General features: G+C 40.6%; 1 protein-coding gene across 1 annotated transcript in view; it reads left to right on the top strand.

Moving 5' to 3' along the window:
• Positions 1 to 17579, top strand: part of ATAD2 (ATPase family AAA domain containing 2) — a 35837-nt gene that overhangs the window by 2177 nt on the left and 16081 nt on the right. Inside the window, exons 2-16 of the mRNA XM_051610803.1 lie at positions 2921 to 3051; positions 3549 to 3595; positions 4783 to 4936; positions 5890 to 5986; positions 6946 to 7021; positions 8709 to 8816; positions 9267 to 9375; positions 10346 to 10453; positions 12475 to 12583; positions 12807 to 12922; positions 13501 to 13675; positions 14290 to 14378; positions 14719 to 14878; positions 16597 to 16687; positions 17116 to 17430. Of these exons, the coding sequence (XP_051466763.1) occupies positions 2921 to 3051; positions 3549 to 3595; positions 4783 to 4936; positions 5890 to 5986; positions 6946 to 7021; positions 8709 to 8816; positions 9267 to 9375; positions 10346 to 10453; positions 12475 to 12583; positions 12807 to 12922; positions 13501 to 13675; positions 14290 to 14378; positions 14719 to 14878; positions 16597 to 16687; positions 17116 to 17430 (1885 nt within the window). The remainder of the gene's footprint in view (positions 1 to 2920; positions 3052 to 3548; positions 3596 to 4782; positions 4937 to 5889; positions 5987 to 6945; positions 7022 to 8708; positions 8817 to 9266; positions 9376 to 10345; positions 10454 to 12474; positions 12584 to 12806; positions 12923 to 13500; positions 13676 to 14289; positions 14379 to 14718; positions 14879 to 16596; positions 16688 to 17115; positions 17431 to 17579) is intronic.

Genomic DNA, 17579 nt, shown 5'->3' with positions numbered 1-17579 from the left:
TGCTGGAGGTAAGGTAATGATTCTTGGTGGCTGCCACTTCACTGAACTGGGATGACTTTCTAGGAATGGCAGACAGTCAGAGTTAGCAATATACACTGATACTGCCTTGCCTGTGTCCTAATTTGAGCCAAGATTTAGGTAAAAAGACAGAATAATGAGTATCACAAGTATTTTATTGTGAACATTGCATTAAAAATACATTTAAAAAGCAAAGAAATGCATAACTATACATAGAAAGATTTCCCAGGTTACTATACTGCCTTGTTTTTTCTTACATCAGTGCTGACATCCTCAAAATGTTCTTCCAGTCTGGGATTTTGCCTAGAGATTTGTGAAGCATATTATGGTTTGGCAAACCTTTAAGATTTCTCCCAAGGAATATTTACTTCTAGATCAATGAAGCAGAAATATCTAAAGTGTCAGTTATAACTTGTGTATTTTGGAGTTTAACTCTTCCAGAGTTGCTCTAAACTTTGAAGTAATCATTTCTCAAGTGTTTATGTATTTAGAAATAAAACATCCTACTTAAAAAGTTGTCCCTATTTGAAAGTGCTGTGTGTTTGGAGTAGATGAATGTGGTAGCTCTATGAACAGTGCAAATGGCCTGACCGTTTTTCCCTCTCTGGCTAATCAGGATGAAAACCCATTAGTAGGAAAATACACAGAGATATGCATATATGAATATGGATTCCTGTGTGGTCTTGGGCACCCAGTCTGTTTGTAGCTGCTCTCAGATGTCTCTCCAGGGGCTGGCAGCTGGGTGTTTAAGCCCCAGAGGTAAAGAGTCCCATTCCAGTTGCTGGTATTTAGACCCAACGTGTGTGTTCACACACACGCCTGTACTGTGTTTTCCCCCTGTGACTGTCCTTTGACTCAGTTTTACTTAGTCTAACTCGTAGCTGGGCTGGGTAGCCTGTTCTCCTAGTTAACTCCATGCACACATGCAGACAGGTCCCTGGCCCAGATCTATGGCCCCTGCAGTAGCTTCCCCCCTGCCTAGCACTTGGCTCAGATCGCCTGGTCTCTCCTATATCTGGCCCAGACTTGCAGCCTTTCCAGTATCTGGTTCCCACAACTCTAACTCTACTTGCCAGCTGCACTAGCTTGGTGTCTGGTAGTGATGGCACAGGCTGTGAGGAGGTGTGGCCCCTTCTGTAGCTGGCACTTGGACCTCTGGGGCCTGAGACACTGGTAGAAACATCATTAAATAATAATAATTTTAAAAATGGGACAGTGCTGTGTGGTGTCCCACAATGAGTCCCCTTCTAGGCAGGGCCACCCCTCCTCAATCTGTTAGGTGACCCCTGGGGCCCCCGCAGCCTTGGGGGATCCCTCACCCTGGAGCCTCAGGAGGTTGGGCTGCTCCCCCAGAGCTGCAAAACCTGCATGTCTGTGCCTGCAGGTGCCTCTGCTGCTTTTTGTTTATGCAGATGAGCTTTTAATCACATAACCTAACATTGCAGGTAGTTCCCAGGCATGACTATAGATTTTTCTGGATTATATATTAGCCATAGTCATCCCAGCTGTAGGTATACTATTGCATGTATTTGCAGGTGAGAGGACATCACTATTTCTTGGTCTAGGTGTTTTTTCCTAATTCTCTTAGTGGTGAGTGCTGAACGTATTGGTTTAATACACACCTGTGTGTGAGCATGCTCAGAAACCTGCCTTTTCAAATAAACCTAGGGCTCTGTAAAATTAAAAATTAGTTGAAAGGCTTTCTGTTACGATTTCTTTCTTAAGCATTTGAGGGGAAAAATGTTCCAAGGTGACTCTGACAGATCAAACTGCCTCTCATTAAGCTTTATGTCTTGTTACATCCATCTATGCTGGATCCAAGAGGAGAAAATGTCTTTAGGGTTTCAACTCAGATGCCCAAAATAAAAAGCCAGCTATGGGGGGCATCTCATGAGGCCTCACTCCACCAGCCTGGAGGTCTTTAGGACAAGAGGCGCTCTTTAAAAAGAGCCATGAAGGGAAGGTGATTGATATTCTCCTCATGAAAAAGGTCTGTCTTACTATGGGAAGTTGTCAGGTGGACAGTGGCGATGACTTGTTCAACGTTGACTAAAGAGAAGACTATCAGACAGTTCTATAACTCAGGGCTGGCCCCTCAGCAGCGGGTTTGTGTGCATCATTGCCCTCCTCTAGTGACCTTCTTTACTTTCTGTCATCCTCTCCAAGAACTACTAGTGGAAGTACCTCATGGTAAAGTTAGTGTCATGAAGTAGAGGAATATGGCCTGTTTTCTACCTTTATCAGTGTGAGATTTGGTTTAGTGTCCTATCAGCGAATCTTTGAGTTGTAAACTGAACAAACCACCTCCATGGTCATCACAGCTTTCCTTGTGTAGTGAAAGTGATAGTACTTATCGTCCTTGCAGAAATACCAATTTGTAAAAGATCAGCCATTAAAAAAGTGTATCTTCAGATCCCTCTGGTTTACTATGGATAAATGCTGGCCTCCTAAAGGAGATCTTTTAATGTCCCTCCAAATGCAGTTATAAATGGAGCAGAGATAGGAGAAAAACTCTCCTAACTAGATTTTAATCCCAGGACTTTCAAGGTTAAGCTTTACTGCTCCTCTGAACCAGTTTTGAAACAAAAGTTTTTTTCTGTGAAGTGCTAACTTTATGTGAAAGGTTTTGCCACAATAAATTTTTCAAAGGATATTAAGCTCAAGTTTTCCACACAAGAAGTATGGCAGAGAGGAACTTCAGCTTTGAAAGTTGTGGGGTTTTGGGGTTTTCTTGAGAGCTGCTTCTTGGTGCAGAAGTGGTTCAAGGCTTACTTGTCGTTAGCTGCACTGCTATCGACTCAGGAGAGCTACAGAATAAACTTTCCTAAATGAGGGGGAATTTCCTTCTTAGCTCAACGTACATGGTTCAGATAAATATGTTCTTATTTCCTTCTTTCCCTAGGAATTTTCCTCCCGCAAAATTGAATGCTGTTTAAGATCAATGAGAAAAAACATGCCACCCTGCTCAGACTCTAGCTTTGACAAAAGCATGGAAATATTAAGCGAAAATGTCAATCGGAGGCATTTTAAGAGGTATTGTATTTCTAGATGTCCAATCTCTGCTCAATTCACAGAATTAAAAGGAAAAATGAAAGCATGTGCAGTGAGTCACATCATGATAAATCTAGAGCTAAAAATCTGCACACGGTTGTGTTAATGTCAGTGCCAGTATCTTAGAACTAGAATTGCTCTTGATAAAAATAAGTCTTCCACTTGTGTAAGAACCATGTGTCTTTTGCATGCTGCTTTGAAGTTTCTCCCCTGCTTTGGTGGCTGAGATGTTATTTGCATAACGGAGACTTCAGGGTCAGCAGGTTAGGAAACTGATGCCCTGTTAGAACTGGCTGCATATGGGATGCAGAAGACTTGGGATCTGAATCGTCTGTGTGGTCCTTAGGCTTTCTTTGCATGAAGTGAAGCACTGGATTATAAACTTGGTTAGGTTCTCTAGCCATACCATACTTCTGCACAATAATTCTAATGCAATTTTTTTTTCTCCCTTCTCTCCCCTGTCCTCTTCCTTAATGTAGGCAGTTGGCAAAGCCAAAACCAGACCCAAAAAAAGAATATAAAGAAGGTAAGTAGTGGTAACTCCTTAGGATTCCTTTTGAGCCTGGTTTCTGAGAAGGACTGTGTTTGGTCACTCCACCTATTTAACTTGGCTCCAAAACCTCTGAACTCATCAACCAAAATCCACTGAAGTTGAGAGAATGGGTATCTCAAAGGTATTGGGTTTCTGGTGAGTTTTATGAGAAGGGGTAGGTGCAAATGGAGGATATGCTATGAATTCCTTTCAGGCTTGAGGAGAGTACAGTGTGAATTACAGCCTGTTCTTAGGTGCTAATAATCTGTTGCTTAGCTCAGGTTTCTTCATTACATGGATTTTCTGGAGTTAGCAGGACACAAGTTAACTGAAAATCAGTCTTGTAGATAGGAGGGAATATTCCAGCATTACAGCATATGTGAGTTAAAAAGTAGTTCAGTCATGAATCACACAAATCCACTGAAGTGGGGAGGGTGTCACTGAAGTTCAGCGACGTACCTTGGAACTGAATCATGGTGCTGAGTACACAGGCAGGTTTGGTGTGGTGAGGCCACTTGCCAGCAGCTGGGAAAATGCATTCTTTCCAGACAGTGTCCTGCCAGCCCGGGGTTGACTGCAGGAAGGGGCCTGAAGGGCACTTTGTGGGTAGTAATTCAAGTTCTAATTGTGCACTACTTTCTCACTGGCCTCTCTTAACTGTGTTAATGATAGTACGAGTAAGGAACCCATGGCAAAGGATTGTGTGTCGTAAATACTGAGCAGATCTTTTTTTGAAGCAGACAAGTGTTTGAATTCTTTGGTATCTGGGAGTTACCTTGAGACATTTCTTCCCTTCTAGAGCTTTTGTGTCATAATGCGGTTTTACATGAATGGAGTATAAACACCTCAGAGAGAGGTATTTTTTGTTTTCACTTGCCCAGAAAGAAGTAACTGGACTAAACTTGCCTCCTGCATGGAGCAAAAATTGCGTGTTTGTTTTAATCAGCTTGGCTTTTTAGTCTTTTAAAAACTTGCTATCCAAGTCATGCTTTAAAGTAGGTAGTTAAACAGAAGTGATTTCAGTTGAATGCTGTCATTGTGCCAATGACTTCTCATTCTGTATTTAAAGAAAAAAATCAATCTACTGGAGATTTTTTTTTACATGTTACTAGTGCAGCAGTGAAGGAAAGAGAGTAGTGTATTTTCTGTCTCAAAATATTGTATCTGTTGATGCATTTTAGTCACCAGAACGCTGAAGACCAGAGCTGATGCAAAAGCTGCAGAACAAATCCATGAAGAAAACGGGGATCTGGAGGTACGCCGGAGCTGCAGACTTCGGCAAAGTCATTACACCACTACAAATCAATCTGTTTTGTTTGACAAACTTATAACAAAGTAAGTGTGTTTTGCATCTTGCAAAGCTACTAAAATGAGCCTTTGTGCTATGGCATAATATTGGCTAGGGACTTCCTTCTCCTTTTGACAACAGAAAAAGGTACTCTTATTCCTGGCAGCAAGAGCTGAATGTGTTTAGTGGTTAGGCTGAGACTGTGCCCCTCAGTATGGAGAGGGTCCAGAGAAGGGCCCCAAGGATGATCAGAGGACTGGAGGACAGGCCATATGAGGAGAGGCTAAGAGAACTGGGTTTGTTCAGCCTTGGGAAAAGAAGGCTTAGGGCAGACTTCCTCACCATGATCCAGTACTTGAAGGGTGGCTACAAATAAGGTGGAGACTTTTCTTAGATGCTTACGAAGGTTTTTCTAACACTTGGTTAAGATAATGAGGCAAGTGTTTCTGCCTATCTGTCTAGGGCTTAATTCCCTTTGTGAAGCCCAGATTGGCATTGGTTTCTGAAGGGTTAGCAAAGTATAACAGCAGTGGGATTTTTTTTCCAGCATATATAGTCATAGAAAACCAACACAAAGCTGAGATAATCTTTAAGAGAGGAATAAGCAACCTGTTGTCTGAGTAAAGTGCTGAACTAAAACCCACTTAATGCTATCATGGAGACCAACTTCAGTGGTATTAAAAACTTCCATCATATATTTCTGTTATTTTACTATGATCTTCTGAATTCTTTTTTCACTGCTAAACCAGATTTTTTTACTGTGTTCAGTGAGAGAGGAAAACAAATCTGAAAACTGTGTATGTTTGCAAATTCTCAAACATTTGTTCTTAAATCTCTCTAAAAAAGTAAACATTTGACCTAATTTTTAAGTAGTGTTTAAAAACATGGCCAAGTGCCAATGACTTACTTTGTGCGTACTGATTATGTGTATTGTTTTGAATGTGTTGGTTTTTTAATACTTGTCTATCTTTGCTCTTACATGTCAACTTTTTTATCTTAGTACTGCAGAAGCAGTCTTGCAAAAAATGGATGACATGAAGAAGATGCGTAGACGGCAAATGATGGAAGACCTTGGGGTGTTCCACGATGCAGAAGAAGTAGATACTAATTTACTTTCCCTTTTTAATATAAGTAGTGTATTTCACATAGGGAAATGATAGAGTTGTAATGTTAATTTAGCTGAAAAAGCTTCTTCCAAAGACTAGCATAGTGTAAAATAACATTTGGGTTTGCTCTCTGATTATAATTTAACATCTTCCTGTTATGGGCATGCCACAGATTTGCCATAAGGGTGAAGGAAATACCTTCTTCAGAAGACATGAAATGTCAGTGATATGCTGAATAAATGTCTTATACTGCACTTACTGAATTGCCTTATGATTTTTGAATAGAGACTGTCTGCAAAGAGCTGTTTCAGGCCTTGGGCTTTCACTTCACATCTTACTAAAGACTAAATTCATTGTCCTCTGCTTTCTCTGTGTTTGTTCTTCTGCCAGCCTTGCCTGTGAGCTTAAGTCATCCTCTGTCTAGAGGAGTTTATGTTAAAATTATATGGAGCAGTCATATTTTGTCTGCCTTAGTTTTGCGTTAAGTTCTTGTACTGTCCTTTTGAGTGACAGACCCTTCATTTATTAAACATATTTACAGCCTGCTTTCATCTTTTTGTTTAGATCTGAGTTCCTTTTTTTTTTTTTTTTTTTGTAATGAAACCAGAATTGTCCATAGTACTTCATATATCATCTCTCAAATGGCCTTATGAAGTTTTTATCTGCTAGGAGTTGCTTTTTCCTGAGTTCTGCCACACTCTTGGATTATTATTCAGTTTTGTATCTGCATAAGGCTTTAACTATCACCTGGCCTAAACCCGAGTTTAGAGCAGAAATTCTTGTTACTAATCCTGGGGACCAGAATGATATTCCTACTCTCTTCTCCTGTGCTTTAATTGAATCTTGTGTATATGAAGTGCCCTGATAATGTTAATTTATAGGCATCAAATATGCCCACATCAGGTTTTCTGCATATTTGTGACTGATTTTTTTATCTTTCTTTTAATTAGGAAAACCTTAATATGTACTCCCGGGGACAGAAAGAAATCCAAAGAGCTGATGAAGAAATAGCTGATAATCAAGATGGTATTGTAGATTAGTTCTGTTTTAAATTTCCTTCTCTGTACTCTAGCTGAAAGCCTTGTCTTAAACAAGATCTGAACTACTGGGTATTTTTTAATCTATTAAAAATACCTGTATTTCTCTTCACATGTCAAGCCATGATCACAGACTCTAGGGCTGTACAGTAGTGAGCTCAGAACAGGTATTCAGAGGAAAAAATGCTTACAAGACAAAAGGCAACAGATGGCTGTAGACAGGTGGGAAGACAAAGAAACAGGCAGTATTACTGGGAATGAGAAAGAATGATCTTGCTACAGCAGGAGCGTGACAGTTTTCACAGTTTTTAGCAGCACAGGGAGAGCTTTCAGGAAGTAAGGGAGCCTGCCAGATGTGTATGGAAAGCTTCCAAGCCTGAATATCAACAGGGGAGAAGATGGTGTTTGGTTTTGTGTTCAGCAGGCAGGCAGTGGAAACTGCTGTCCCGGCCTGTCATTAGAGACTGTCGTCCTGGTACTCAGTGGGGAATAATGTGAGGAATAAGGTTAAATTGTAAAAGGCCATATCAGCTTTCTTGTTGAAGTGAGGGCGGAAAACGTTAAAGTTTTAAGGAGAATGATAGTTGTGATTATGGCAATCAGTCCAAGGATCCTTGTAGGAGCTTTCTGGATGGAACAGAACAGGGTGAGACAGTATTTAGGGACAGAAAGGGATCTGGTGGTGTATCTTGGTTTGAGCCAGGATGAAGCCAATTTTCTTTTAACTGATTTTTTTTTTTTTTTTCTTCAGTGAACTATCTTAAGCAGCACACTTGCTGGAAGTAACAGCAAGTTGAACCAATCTGTTAGGTATTGTGACAGACCTCCTCTGCACACCCACAATGGAGCTTAGAGAGACAGGGGCAGGAGGGGAAGCCCTGATGATACCCGGGTGGACTGGGTGTTTCAGTTTCAGTTTCCCATGTGCTGTCTGTACATCTGTGTAACATATCTTGAATTTAGAAAGCAATGTAACTTTCTGGGAGGAAGACATAAAGGAGTGAAATGTACTTAGGAGTGAAATGTACTTAATTTTAGTGAGCAGATAGAGGAACAGAGTGTCTACATTCCTGATCTGGTGTCCAGCTGTTACTGTGAGAGGGTGTTGTTAAGAACCTGCTAGATAGTTACACTCTTTTTTTTTTTTTTTAATATATATATATATGAACTTGAAGTTACTTCACAGAAGTGGTGGCATAAACTATGCATTTGGCATAATTTTTTTGGTTGGGGATGTTGAAAGCTGTGACTTGCTCATTCTTGCTGTGTGGCAGGGCTAGGACTTGGAGCTAGATTGCCATACTTAGTCTTAGCACTATAGAAGATGGAAAACATTTCCTTGAAACATTTTCTGAAAACAACAAGAAATTACTTTCTGAACTAGGGGTTTTCATAGCAGCTGCATCTTAGCTAAACAAGATGACAGAATTGTTGCTACAAAGAGAGATGAGAAGTCCCTCAGCAGTTCCAGTGAGGACAGAGAAGCAGCACTATCTGTGCCTCTCTGTGGTTTGTAATTTCTGGAACGTGTCTTGCAGAAACTGGTCTGAAGGCTTTGCAAGTTTTCAGATCTTATGTCACTGATGTAATAGTAAAACCCGTAGGCATCTGTGTAGTGCATCTTGAATTTAACCTAATTTACATCAGTACTTGAACATTATGTCCATGTACACTAGTTTCATCAGAAGAAAGTGAAGAGAAAGATGATGATGGGGAAGACACTCGAAAGCGTTACGACTTCCGCCAGAGGAAAACTGTTCAGCGCTATCAGGCTCCCTTGGAAAGTAGGTCACTAGTTACTCTTAAGAGCTAATTTCTCGTGTATCAGTGAGATGTTTCAAAAATGAAAACACATACACCCACTCAACTTCTATTTCAATTTGCTACTTTCATTCTGCCAGTAAATTTTATTAAATGGACGGTCCCATTGCACATTCTCTTTCCTTGCCATTTGGTGTACTTGGACAGTGAAAAAACAGCTTAGTATACTTGAAAGAATAGTAATTAAACAGACTTGATGGTCTTGCTGTTGTGGATTTCAGTTCTCCCTAAAAGTGAGCATTTTTTCACTTCTACTGTGCACTGATTTAAAAAAAAAAAAATCCCCCCTGCCCCATGACTTGAAACTTCCCCTGAAATCAGAGATGGCTGAAACCCATTTTCTGCCTCTTTCACTCCCTTGTTTTCTCTTACATTTGTTTGTAGTGTGATTCTAAATTATTGGCTTTCAACAGAACCAAGACAACGTAAGATCTATTTTTCGGGCCGGTCTTCACCTGTCAGACAGAGATACTCATTTAGAAGTGCTCAGCCACAAGGCTCTTGCTGCAAAAGAACTAACAGGTGGGTGTATGGTTAGTGCTAGTTCTTATTTATCAGTAGTGCTGTCAGTCACATTACTGAATAATGCTCTCAAGGGTTTTTTGATTCATGGTAACTACAGTTTCATAGTATGATTCCTGCTGTGATGGTCTGAGGGTATAAGAAAACAAATATTGGAGAGGGAGACTAGTTTTTATTGGCCATGAGACTTTTTTAAGTGCCATATTTGTGATCCCTTGATAGGTGATTATGGAGGTTGTGGTTGAGATTGTGTAACTGAAATTCTTTTGTTCTGGAATTGAAGCAGAATCTCCCTCTGAAAATCTGAAATTATTTAATCTTGTAGCATAGCAAAATTTTTCTTAAAATTTAAGATTATTGAGGTAGAGGGAGAGCCTGGATGGAAGCTTTAGTGGAATTTTTTTTTTTTTAATCACTCAAATACTGAATCTGTTTTCTCTTTGGAATCAGTTAATGTTTCTGTATTAAACTCTCCTTAAAATGCTAAAAGAAATTAAAAATTGTGATAGTAATGACAGAGAGGTTTTGCCTTGTGTAAGCAGTTAGAGCACAGAGAGTGCAGTCTCTTGCTAGATACCAGCCTTCTGTTTAGCATCCCTGAAAGCAGACAGTGATGGAAAGAAGGGGTTTTGGAGCCAAATTTTTAAATAAGTTAAAAGTATTTCTCTTTCACACAGTGGATACAGAATGCTAAGTGAAACATGATTTCTGTGAGTGATGGACAAAACAAGTATGTGTTTATGAAATTTTTTTGCAAAGTAGTTAATCATTTTACCTTCCTAAGAAAAAGTAAATTCTACTGTCACCAGGAAAATAATGAAAGGTACTTTGAAATCGGGTTCATAAGGAGTACAGTGATCTAGAAACTTAACAGATCTCCAAGTAAATTCTGAGATAGAACCCACTTAAATGTTGATATTTCTTATTTTATACTTTTAATTTTTTTACTTGTTTGTTTAAATGTTTACAGACGGAGACATGCAGTCCACAACAGTGACTCCACATCCTCTTCCTCGTCTGATGATGAAGAGCGTTTTGAGAGGCGTAGGAGTCACAGCCATAACAGAGAGTTAAGAAGGTTAATTAAATTACAGAATCACAGAATGTTAGGGGTTGGGAGGGACCTCTGGAGATCAGATTCCAACACCGCTGCCAGAGCAGACCATCACAGAATCCAGGGCAGGTCACTCAGAAACACATGCAGATATTTATATGCATTAATAAGATCCCCTCTCAGTCTTCTCTTCGATAGACTAACCAGCCCCAGGTCTCTCAGCCTTTCCTCATAAGACAGGTGCTCCAGTCCATTAATCATCCTTGTAGCCTCTGTTGGACTCTCAAGTAAGTCCTGGTCCCTCGAACAGGGGAGCCCAGAACTGGACACAATACTCCAGGTGGGGTCTCACTAGGGCAGAGTAGAGGGGCAGGAGAACCTCCCTTGACCTGCTGGACACACTCCTCTTAATGCATCCCAAGATACCATTTGCCTCCTTGGCCACAAGGGCACATTGCTGTCCCATGGATAACTTGTCCACCAGGACTCCAGGGTCGTCCTCCATGGAGCTCCTTTCTATCAGGTCACCCCTAAGAGGTACTGGTGCATGTTGTTCTTCCTCCCCAGCTGCAGAACTCTACACTCGTTGTTGAACCTGATTAGGTTCCTCTTTGCCCAGCTCTCCAGTCTGTCCAAATCTTGCTGAATGGCTGCACAGCCTTCAGGTGAATCAGCCAATCTTCCCAAACTTGCTGAGGATACACTCTGTCCCCTCATCCATGTCGTTGATTAAGATGTTGAACGGGACTGGACCCAGCACTGATCCCTGGGGGACTCCACTAGTTACAGGTCTCCAGCTGGACTCTGCACCACTGATCACCACCCTCTGGGCTCTATTGTTTAGCCAGTTCTTCATCCATCTCACTGTCCACTCTTCTACCCCATACTTCCTCAGCTTGCTCACAAGGTTGTTAATGGCAGACTGTCAAAAGCCTCGCTACAGTCAAGGTAGACTTACATCCACTGGTCTCCCTGCATCTACCTACTCAGTCTCAACATTGTAGAAGGCTATCAGATTAGTCAAGCACGATTTCCCCCTAGTAAATCCATGCTGGTTACTCTTGATAACCTTCTTCTCTTCCACATGCTTAGAGGTGACCTCCAGAATGAGCTGCTCTGTGATTGGTGAATAGGGAGAGCAAACTGGAGAGAACAGGGGACGGAGGAATCTGCTTGGGACGAGTTGATTATCTGCCTAACTCTGAAGTTTTATCCTCTTAATCTTGTATAGTTTCTAAATCGTGGCAATATTTAATCCTATCTGTTGGTACTGACTGTAACTGGACTCTCTAAAACCGGGTTTTTATTATTGATTTTTAATTAGCAATTTGCTTTCCAGGCAGGAATGGGGGGAGGAACACTTCCATGTAATTTTTTAATCTAAAATTCTGCTTCTCCTGTGCTTTACAGTTGCAGAAAGAAAAGCACCATAACAGCAAATGTTATAAATAGAGGAAATGCTGGAGGTTTTGTTACTTAACAAATGCTTTATTTTAATGACAGTCTCAAAAGAAAGTGTTGAGCCCAGTCTTTCAGACTTGTGTCTTCTGGCACATGCATCCCAAAGTCCTTGGGAAGGACTGGCTGTGGTGGGCAGCCTTTATCGTGTTAATCCACACTGAAGTAAGGATCCCCTTGGGCTTTAAGTTTTTGAACGTTGAAGCAAAACATCTTTGCAAGATGTCAGCATGTTTTGAGGGGGTTTTCCTTTGCACAAATCAAGGTCAGTTCACAGTCTCCACAAACGGAGTAGCTTGTTTTGAGCTCGCATTCCAGTATGTGCAGTGGTGACTGGCATGGATATTCCTAAGTGCTAGGAGTTGCTAAAATAATTAACTCAGTTGAATGTCCAGAGTGACCATTTTCCTTTCTTTACTCATGGGTATTAAATGTAAAACCATTTTGAGGAATCTTGAACTATTTAGGAAGTATATTTTAATTTCTAAGGTCTTCTGCGTTCTCTTGCTATCAGTATAAAAGCAAAAATCTTCTAGTTTCATCTTAAGTTAGAAAGCACCTTTCTCTTTCTCCTTTATTCAAATCAGGTATCTTCCACTAAACTTCCGGAAAGATGACTTAAAGGGAATTCACAAGGATCGAATGAAAATTGGAGGAAGTCTGGCTGATGTTGATCCACTGCGAACAGATTCTTCAGTAAGTATTTAGTTCATGATGTCAGGGCACTGTTCCTGGTGTTTACAAGAACCTTCAGTAACACCCTGTCTGTAGCTACCTTCCTTGGCTTTGCATTTTCTCTCAAGCAATTTGAAAATTGTTCAGAACAATTCCTTTGTGCTGACGTGGAATTTCTGATGGAACCTTGTCTAGGTTGCAGCTTTCTTTAACATAAAATGTGTTCTGTTTAACTTATTTTTAGGTGTGTTTTGATGGTGTGGGTGGCCTTTCTGACCACATTTCAGCTTTAAAGGAGATGGTCCTTTTTCCATTGCTTTACCCAGAAGTCTTTGAGAGACTCAAAATTCAACCTCCAAGGTAACAGACACTGTTTAAAATCATAAATTCTAATTCACCCATTGGTGGTCAACAGTAGGTTTTTTTGTGGAAGTTCAGTTGTCTCTCCCACTGACTACCTGGGGAGACCTCATCCAGTGACTGAAAGCTTTGTAAGGAGAATGAAATGCTTTACTATCAAATTGTGCTTTTTGTGAAAACAAGAGTGGCCATGCAGTGTGTCACTGAAGAGTGACCTGGTGATTCCTGTTAGCCCAGTCTCAGATTCTGCACTGAAGTTTGTTCTTGTTTGGCTCCACTGTGCTGTAACCACTCCTGTTAGTTTGTCAACAGTTTTGGAAGTGTCCTTCTGGGACACCACACTCTTTTCTCCATGTTTGGTACATCTGCATTATCCTCTTCATTCGTTTCATTTGCTGCCTTGTTGAATTGTGTAGGGACACAAAACTTGTATGTTTTGACTTTCTCCCACGTCAGTTGTTACCACTGTCTTACACATCAAGTGTGTAAGAGATGAGTGTGTTTTAGGGATGGCAATGGGTACTTTTCCATGATGTTTTCTTTTCTCAGGTGAACTTTATTTGTTTTGTTAATTGCAGAGGCTGTCTATTCTATGGTCCTCCAGGGACTGGAAAGACACTGGTTGCTCGTGCACTCGCTAATGAATGTAGCCAAGGTGATAAGAGAATAGCATTTTTTATGAGGAAAGGTGCTGAATGCCTGAGTAAATGGGTGGGGGAATCTGAACGACAGCTTCGTTTGTTATTTGATCAGGTAAGGTTGAAATGTGCCCTGTGTTCTGTCTGACTTGTAACTCTCATTTGCTGTGGCCAGTATTTTTAAGGAGAGCTCACTCTTTTTTGTGCTTTGTCAGTTCCTTCCACTGAAATGGGATTGTCAGTGTTTCCTTTTTCAGTGGGCTTTTTAAGGGCTTGAAATCTCAAAATGTATTGGGAAAGATTAATAAAGCAAATGGGAAAACCTCATAAAACAACTTCCCCCACCTCAGAAAAGACTCAAAAACCACAAAAAAGGTTGCAAGAGGCACAAGATGGTGACTTTAGATCAGAGTGAAACAGATGCAGACTGAAAACATGGTAATTTAAGTTTGTAACAGAACTGTGGCTTCCAGAACCTGTAATTTAATTAAGTCCTGGCTCTGTTCTCAGAAGGTGCCAAATAGCTGTAAAAACTACCAGTAGGATTTGTCTCCTGTTACCCAGTCTCAGTGGGATGACATAGACTGCTGCCTCCTCTTAACTGTGCCGCTGACTCCATTAGCTCCATTAGTAGAGATCCCTGATGCTAATCTGAAAAATCCAGTTTCAGTTTTTCATGCCTTTTCTCTTTAAAATAGTGCTGGTTTTATGTCTGTCTTTTCATTCTAGGCCTACCAGATGCGCCCTTCAATTATTTTCTTTGATGAGATAGATGGTCTTGCTCCTGTGAGGTCCAGTAAACAAGACCAAGTCCATAGGTAGTACAACTTTTTGTATCTACATAGAAGCTGCTTGATCTTTGTGAATAGAAGACCACAACCTACTGACCTTTATGTGACACGTGAATTTCTCATTAAAACTAGGAATTCAGTGCCGCTAAATTGCAGTTTAATTTTAACAATAATAGAAGACAGTTGACTAAGCTTGATATCAGCACAATGCCTGTGTTGCCTTATCTATTTTTTTTGTCTTAAAAGCAGTTGCTAATCAACATCTTAACAGTAAAACCTTGTCCTTTTTGAGCGATCATTGGAGAAGGTGGTGTAGAACATAAGAAAATTTACTGAGCCAGTGAATGAATTCTTTTTTTCCTGTTAGTTCTATTGTATCAACACTTCTGGCACTTATGGATGGCTTAGACAGCAGAGGAGAGATCGTGGTAATTGGAGCCACTAACAGACTGGACTCCATAGATCCTGCTTTACGAAGACCTGGACGCTTTGATCGAGAGTTCCTCTTCAGCTTGCCAAATAAAGAGGTCAGTTTAAACTAAGCCTTAACAGTAATGTGGCAAAGTCCATCTTTATGACAACACCACATAACAAGGCAGTCTCACACAGCTGTGAAAGTCAAAATCGGTATTGCACAACTTGGGCCAAGAGGAATCTCTGGAGAGACTGTGCTGTACTGTGGAGGGCAGATCTGGTTCTGAATTTATATGGTTAAGATGACTGCAACAAGTGGTTAGTTCTAGAATTAGTTTTGGTTTCACTGTGCCCAGCCAAGAAAATGGGATGCTGCTAGTCCCTGAAATGTTTAAGGAAGAACGAGGATCTGAATTAGCAAGAAATTCCCGCTCTCATCTTGAAAATGACAGAAATGGCGTGCACACAAGAATGCCTTTTGGCTAAAAAAAACCACTTTTATCAAGGCTGGTGCTGGAGCACAGAACAACTTTTCATTCCCCAAGCAGTTTGTGTTTGCTTACCTCTGAAATCCTGAATTGTTCCCAGGCTGGGTATCCTGAGAGATACCTCTAAAGTATTTTGGGATTTAATATTTTTACTGGTATAAACATGGACAAAGATGTGAAATACATTACAAAAGTGTAGGGCTTGGGAAGGTTTAGTTCAATGGCCTTAGGTAAACAATGAAAAAACAAGTCTATAACAACCAAAAAACACTGGTGGGGAAGATCATGTGCAAAACTTGAACTTTTCTGTGTTTTTTCTCTGGCTATCACTACTATTTCTTTTTCTCGTATTAGCACTTTTTGGAAAAAGGATGCAATGCTTATTGATTTGACAGCTAGTAAAAGTGCACTGACCAGTGTATTTAAAACAAATATGTGTCTCCATTTTTTATCTGCTTTCAGGAATAGGAGAGGAGGTTCCATGAAACAGATCTAATATATGATTCTCTACTGTGGAAGGATTCTAGAAATCTGCCTGTGTACCAGGAAATACTTAAAAGAAAGTTTTGCTAAGATCAGAGATGAGGATAGGCAGCATTTGACTTTTTCTCATCCAGTGGCAGTCATTTACAAGGGCTTGTAGTGAGAGGACAAGGGATAATGGATCAAAACTGGAAGAGGGGAGATTTAGGTTAGACATTAGGAAGAAATTCTTTAGTGTGAGGGTGGTGAGACACAGGCACAGGTTGTCTGGAGAAGCTGTGTTTGCCCCAAGAAGCTGTGGCTGCCCATCCATGGAAGTGTTCAAGGACAGCTTGGATGGGGTTTTGAACAACCTGATTCAGTGGGAGGTGATTCTATGATCATTACTGTTCTTCTGTGTAGTAATTTTAGCAACTGGAAATACAGTGCTAGGCTTTTTATTCCTTGAATGAACTGGCAAAAGAGCAGATCCGATGAACTAATGAGACTGTCACCATGAAACTTTGCTACATTTAAGGGAATTTTCTTTGTTTGCAGATAATTATTTTTACTACTTTTTTTTTCCTTAGGATCATTAGATCTCATCCTTGTAGAAACTTATTTTTTATGGGACCTATAAATGCCTTTGATTTCCCTGCAGACCCCCAAAGAGTTGAGTGTAACAAGTTGTGAATTATTTAGTTTCCTGCTTGAAAAAGTGGAGAGCATATTGACTGAAGTTTAGAAATATGTAAAAGTCTAGCAGATAAGAAATGTATATGTATTTATGTGAAGGTTCTGGGGAGTTTGTGTTGTGGTTTTGTGGGCTTTTTTAAACAGAAAACTTAGGGCAAACAAACATGCAACTGTTTTGTTTCCAGGCTAGAAAAGAGATTGTCAAGATCCACACAAAGGACTGGACCCCTAAGCCACTGGACATGTTTCTTGAAGAGCTAGCTGAAAAATGTGTTGGTGAGTTTGAAAACAAAGTGAGTGACTGCATGAGACTGAATCCTAAGGAATCTGAGCTTGAACCAGGCAGTACTAGAGTTCTTGTGCCTTGCTGCAGAGTGAGCCACTGAGGCAGCTGGCACGCCTTGGGAGCAAACCAAGTTAAATGCTTTTTTTCTTTGAATTTGCTTTTTGTCTCTGAGAACATTGAGAGGGGCTTGGCCACATTGCTTAGGAGCACAATTTTGATTAGAAGGCTGCTTCGTAAGCACAGGATGTCAGGCTGCAAGCCAGACAACAAAACTCTGCAGTGCAGTAACTAAATCCTCTCTTCACCTTTAGATTTTGGCTGCATACCAAGTGGTTCAGTGTTGCACTTTGCAAACCCTGACCTTGATTTTTGTGTTGCCTGAGACTGACATAACGTTTGATTTTTGTTTTGTTTTTAGGATACTGTGGTGCTGATATTAAATCCTTATGTGCTGAAGCTGCACTCTGTGCTTTGCGCCGCCGCTATCCTCAGATATACCAAAGCAGCAAGAAACTGGTGTTAGATACTGCTTCTATTAAAATCACAGCAGAGGATTTTGCCATGGCTATGCAGAAGATTGTTCCAGCTTCACAGAGGGCTGTGGCTTCACCAGGGCGAGCACTCTCAGCTAGTTCAAAACCACTGTTTGAAAATACACTAGCCAGAATTTTACAGGCCTTGCAAAGAGTATTTCCCCACGCAGAGCTTGCACTAAAGAAGGACCAGCAGCAAGGTTGGTGTAACAACAACATCCACTTCTTTCAAAGTCTGCTAAAGCAAAAACTTCCAGTTTGTGCCATCAACATAGAACTCTTAGCCCTTAACGACAGTAGAATTTTATAACATGCACGTGCATACCTTTATTTCAGGAATGTCATGCAT

Source organism: Apus apus, chromosome 2, assembly GCF_020740795.1.
Source record: "Apus apus isolate bApuApu2 chromosome 2, bApuApu2.pri.cur, whole genome shotgun sequence".
NCBI lineage: Eukaryota > Metazoa > Chordata > Aves > Apodiformes > Apodidae > Apus > Apus apus.
The sequence above is the reverse complement of the archived record's forward strand: the minus strand, read 5'-3'. Positions and strand labels throughout refer to the sequence as shown.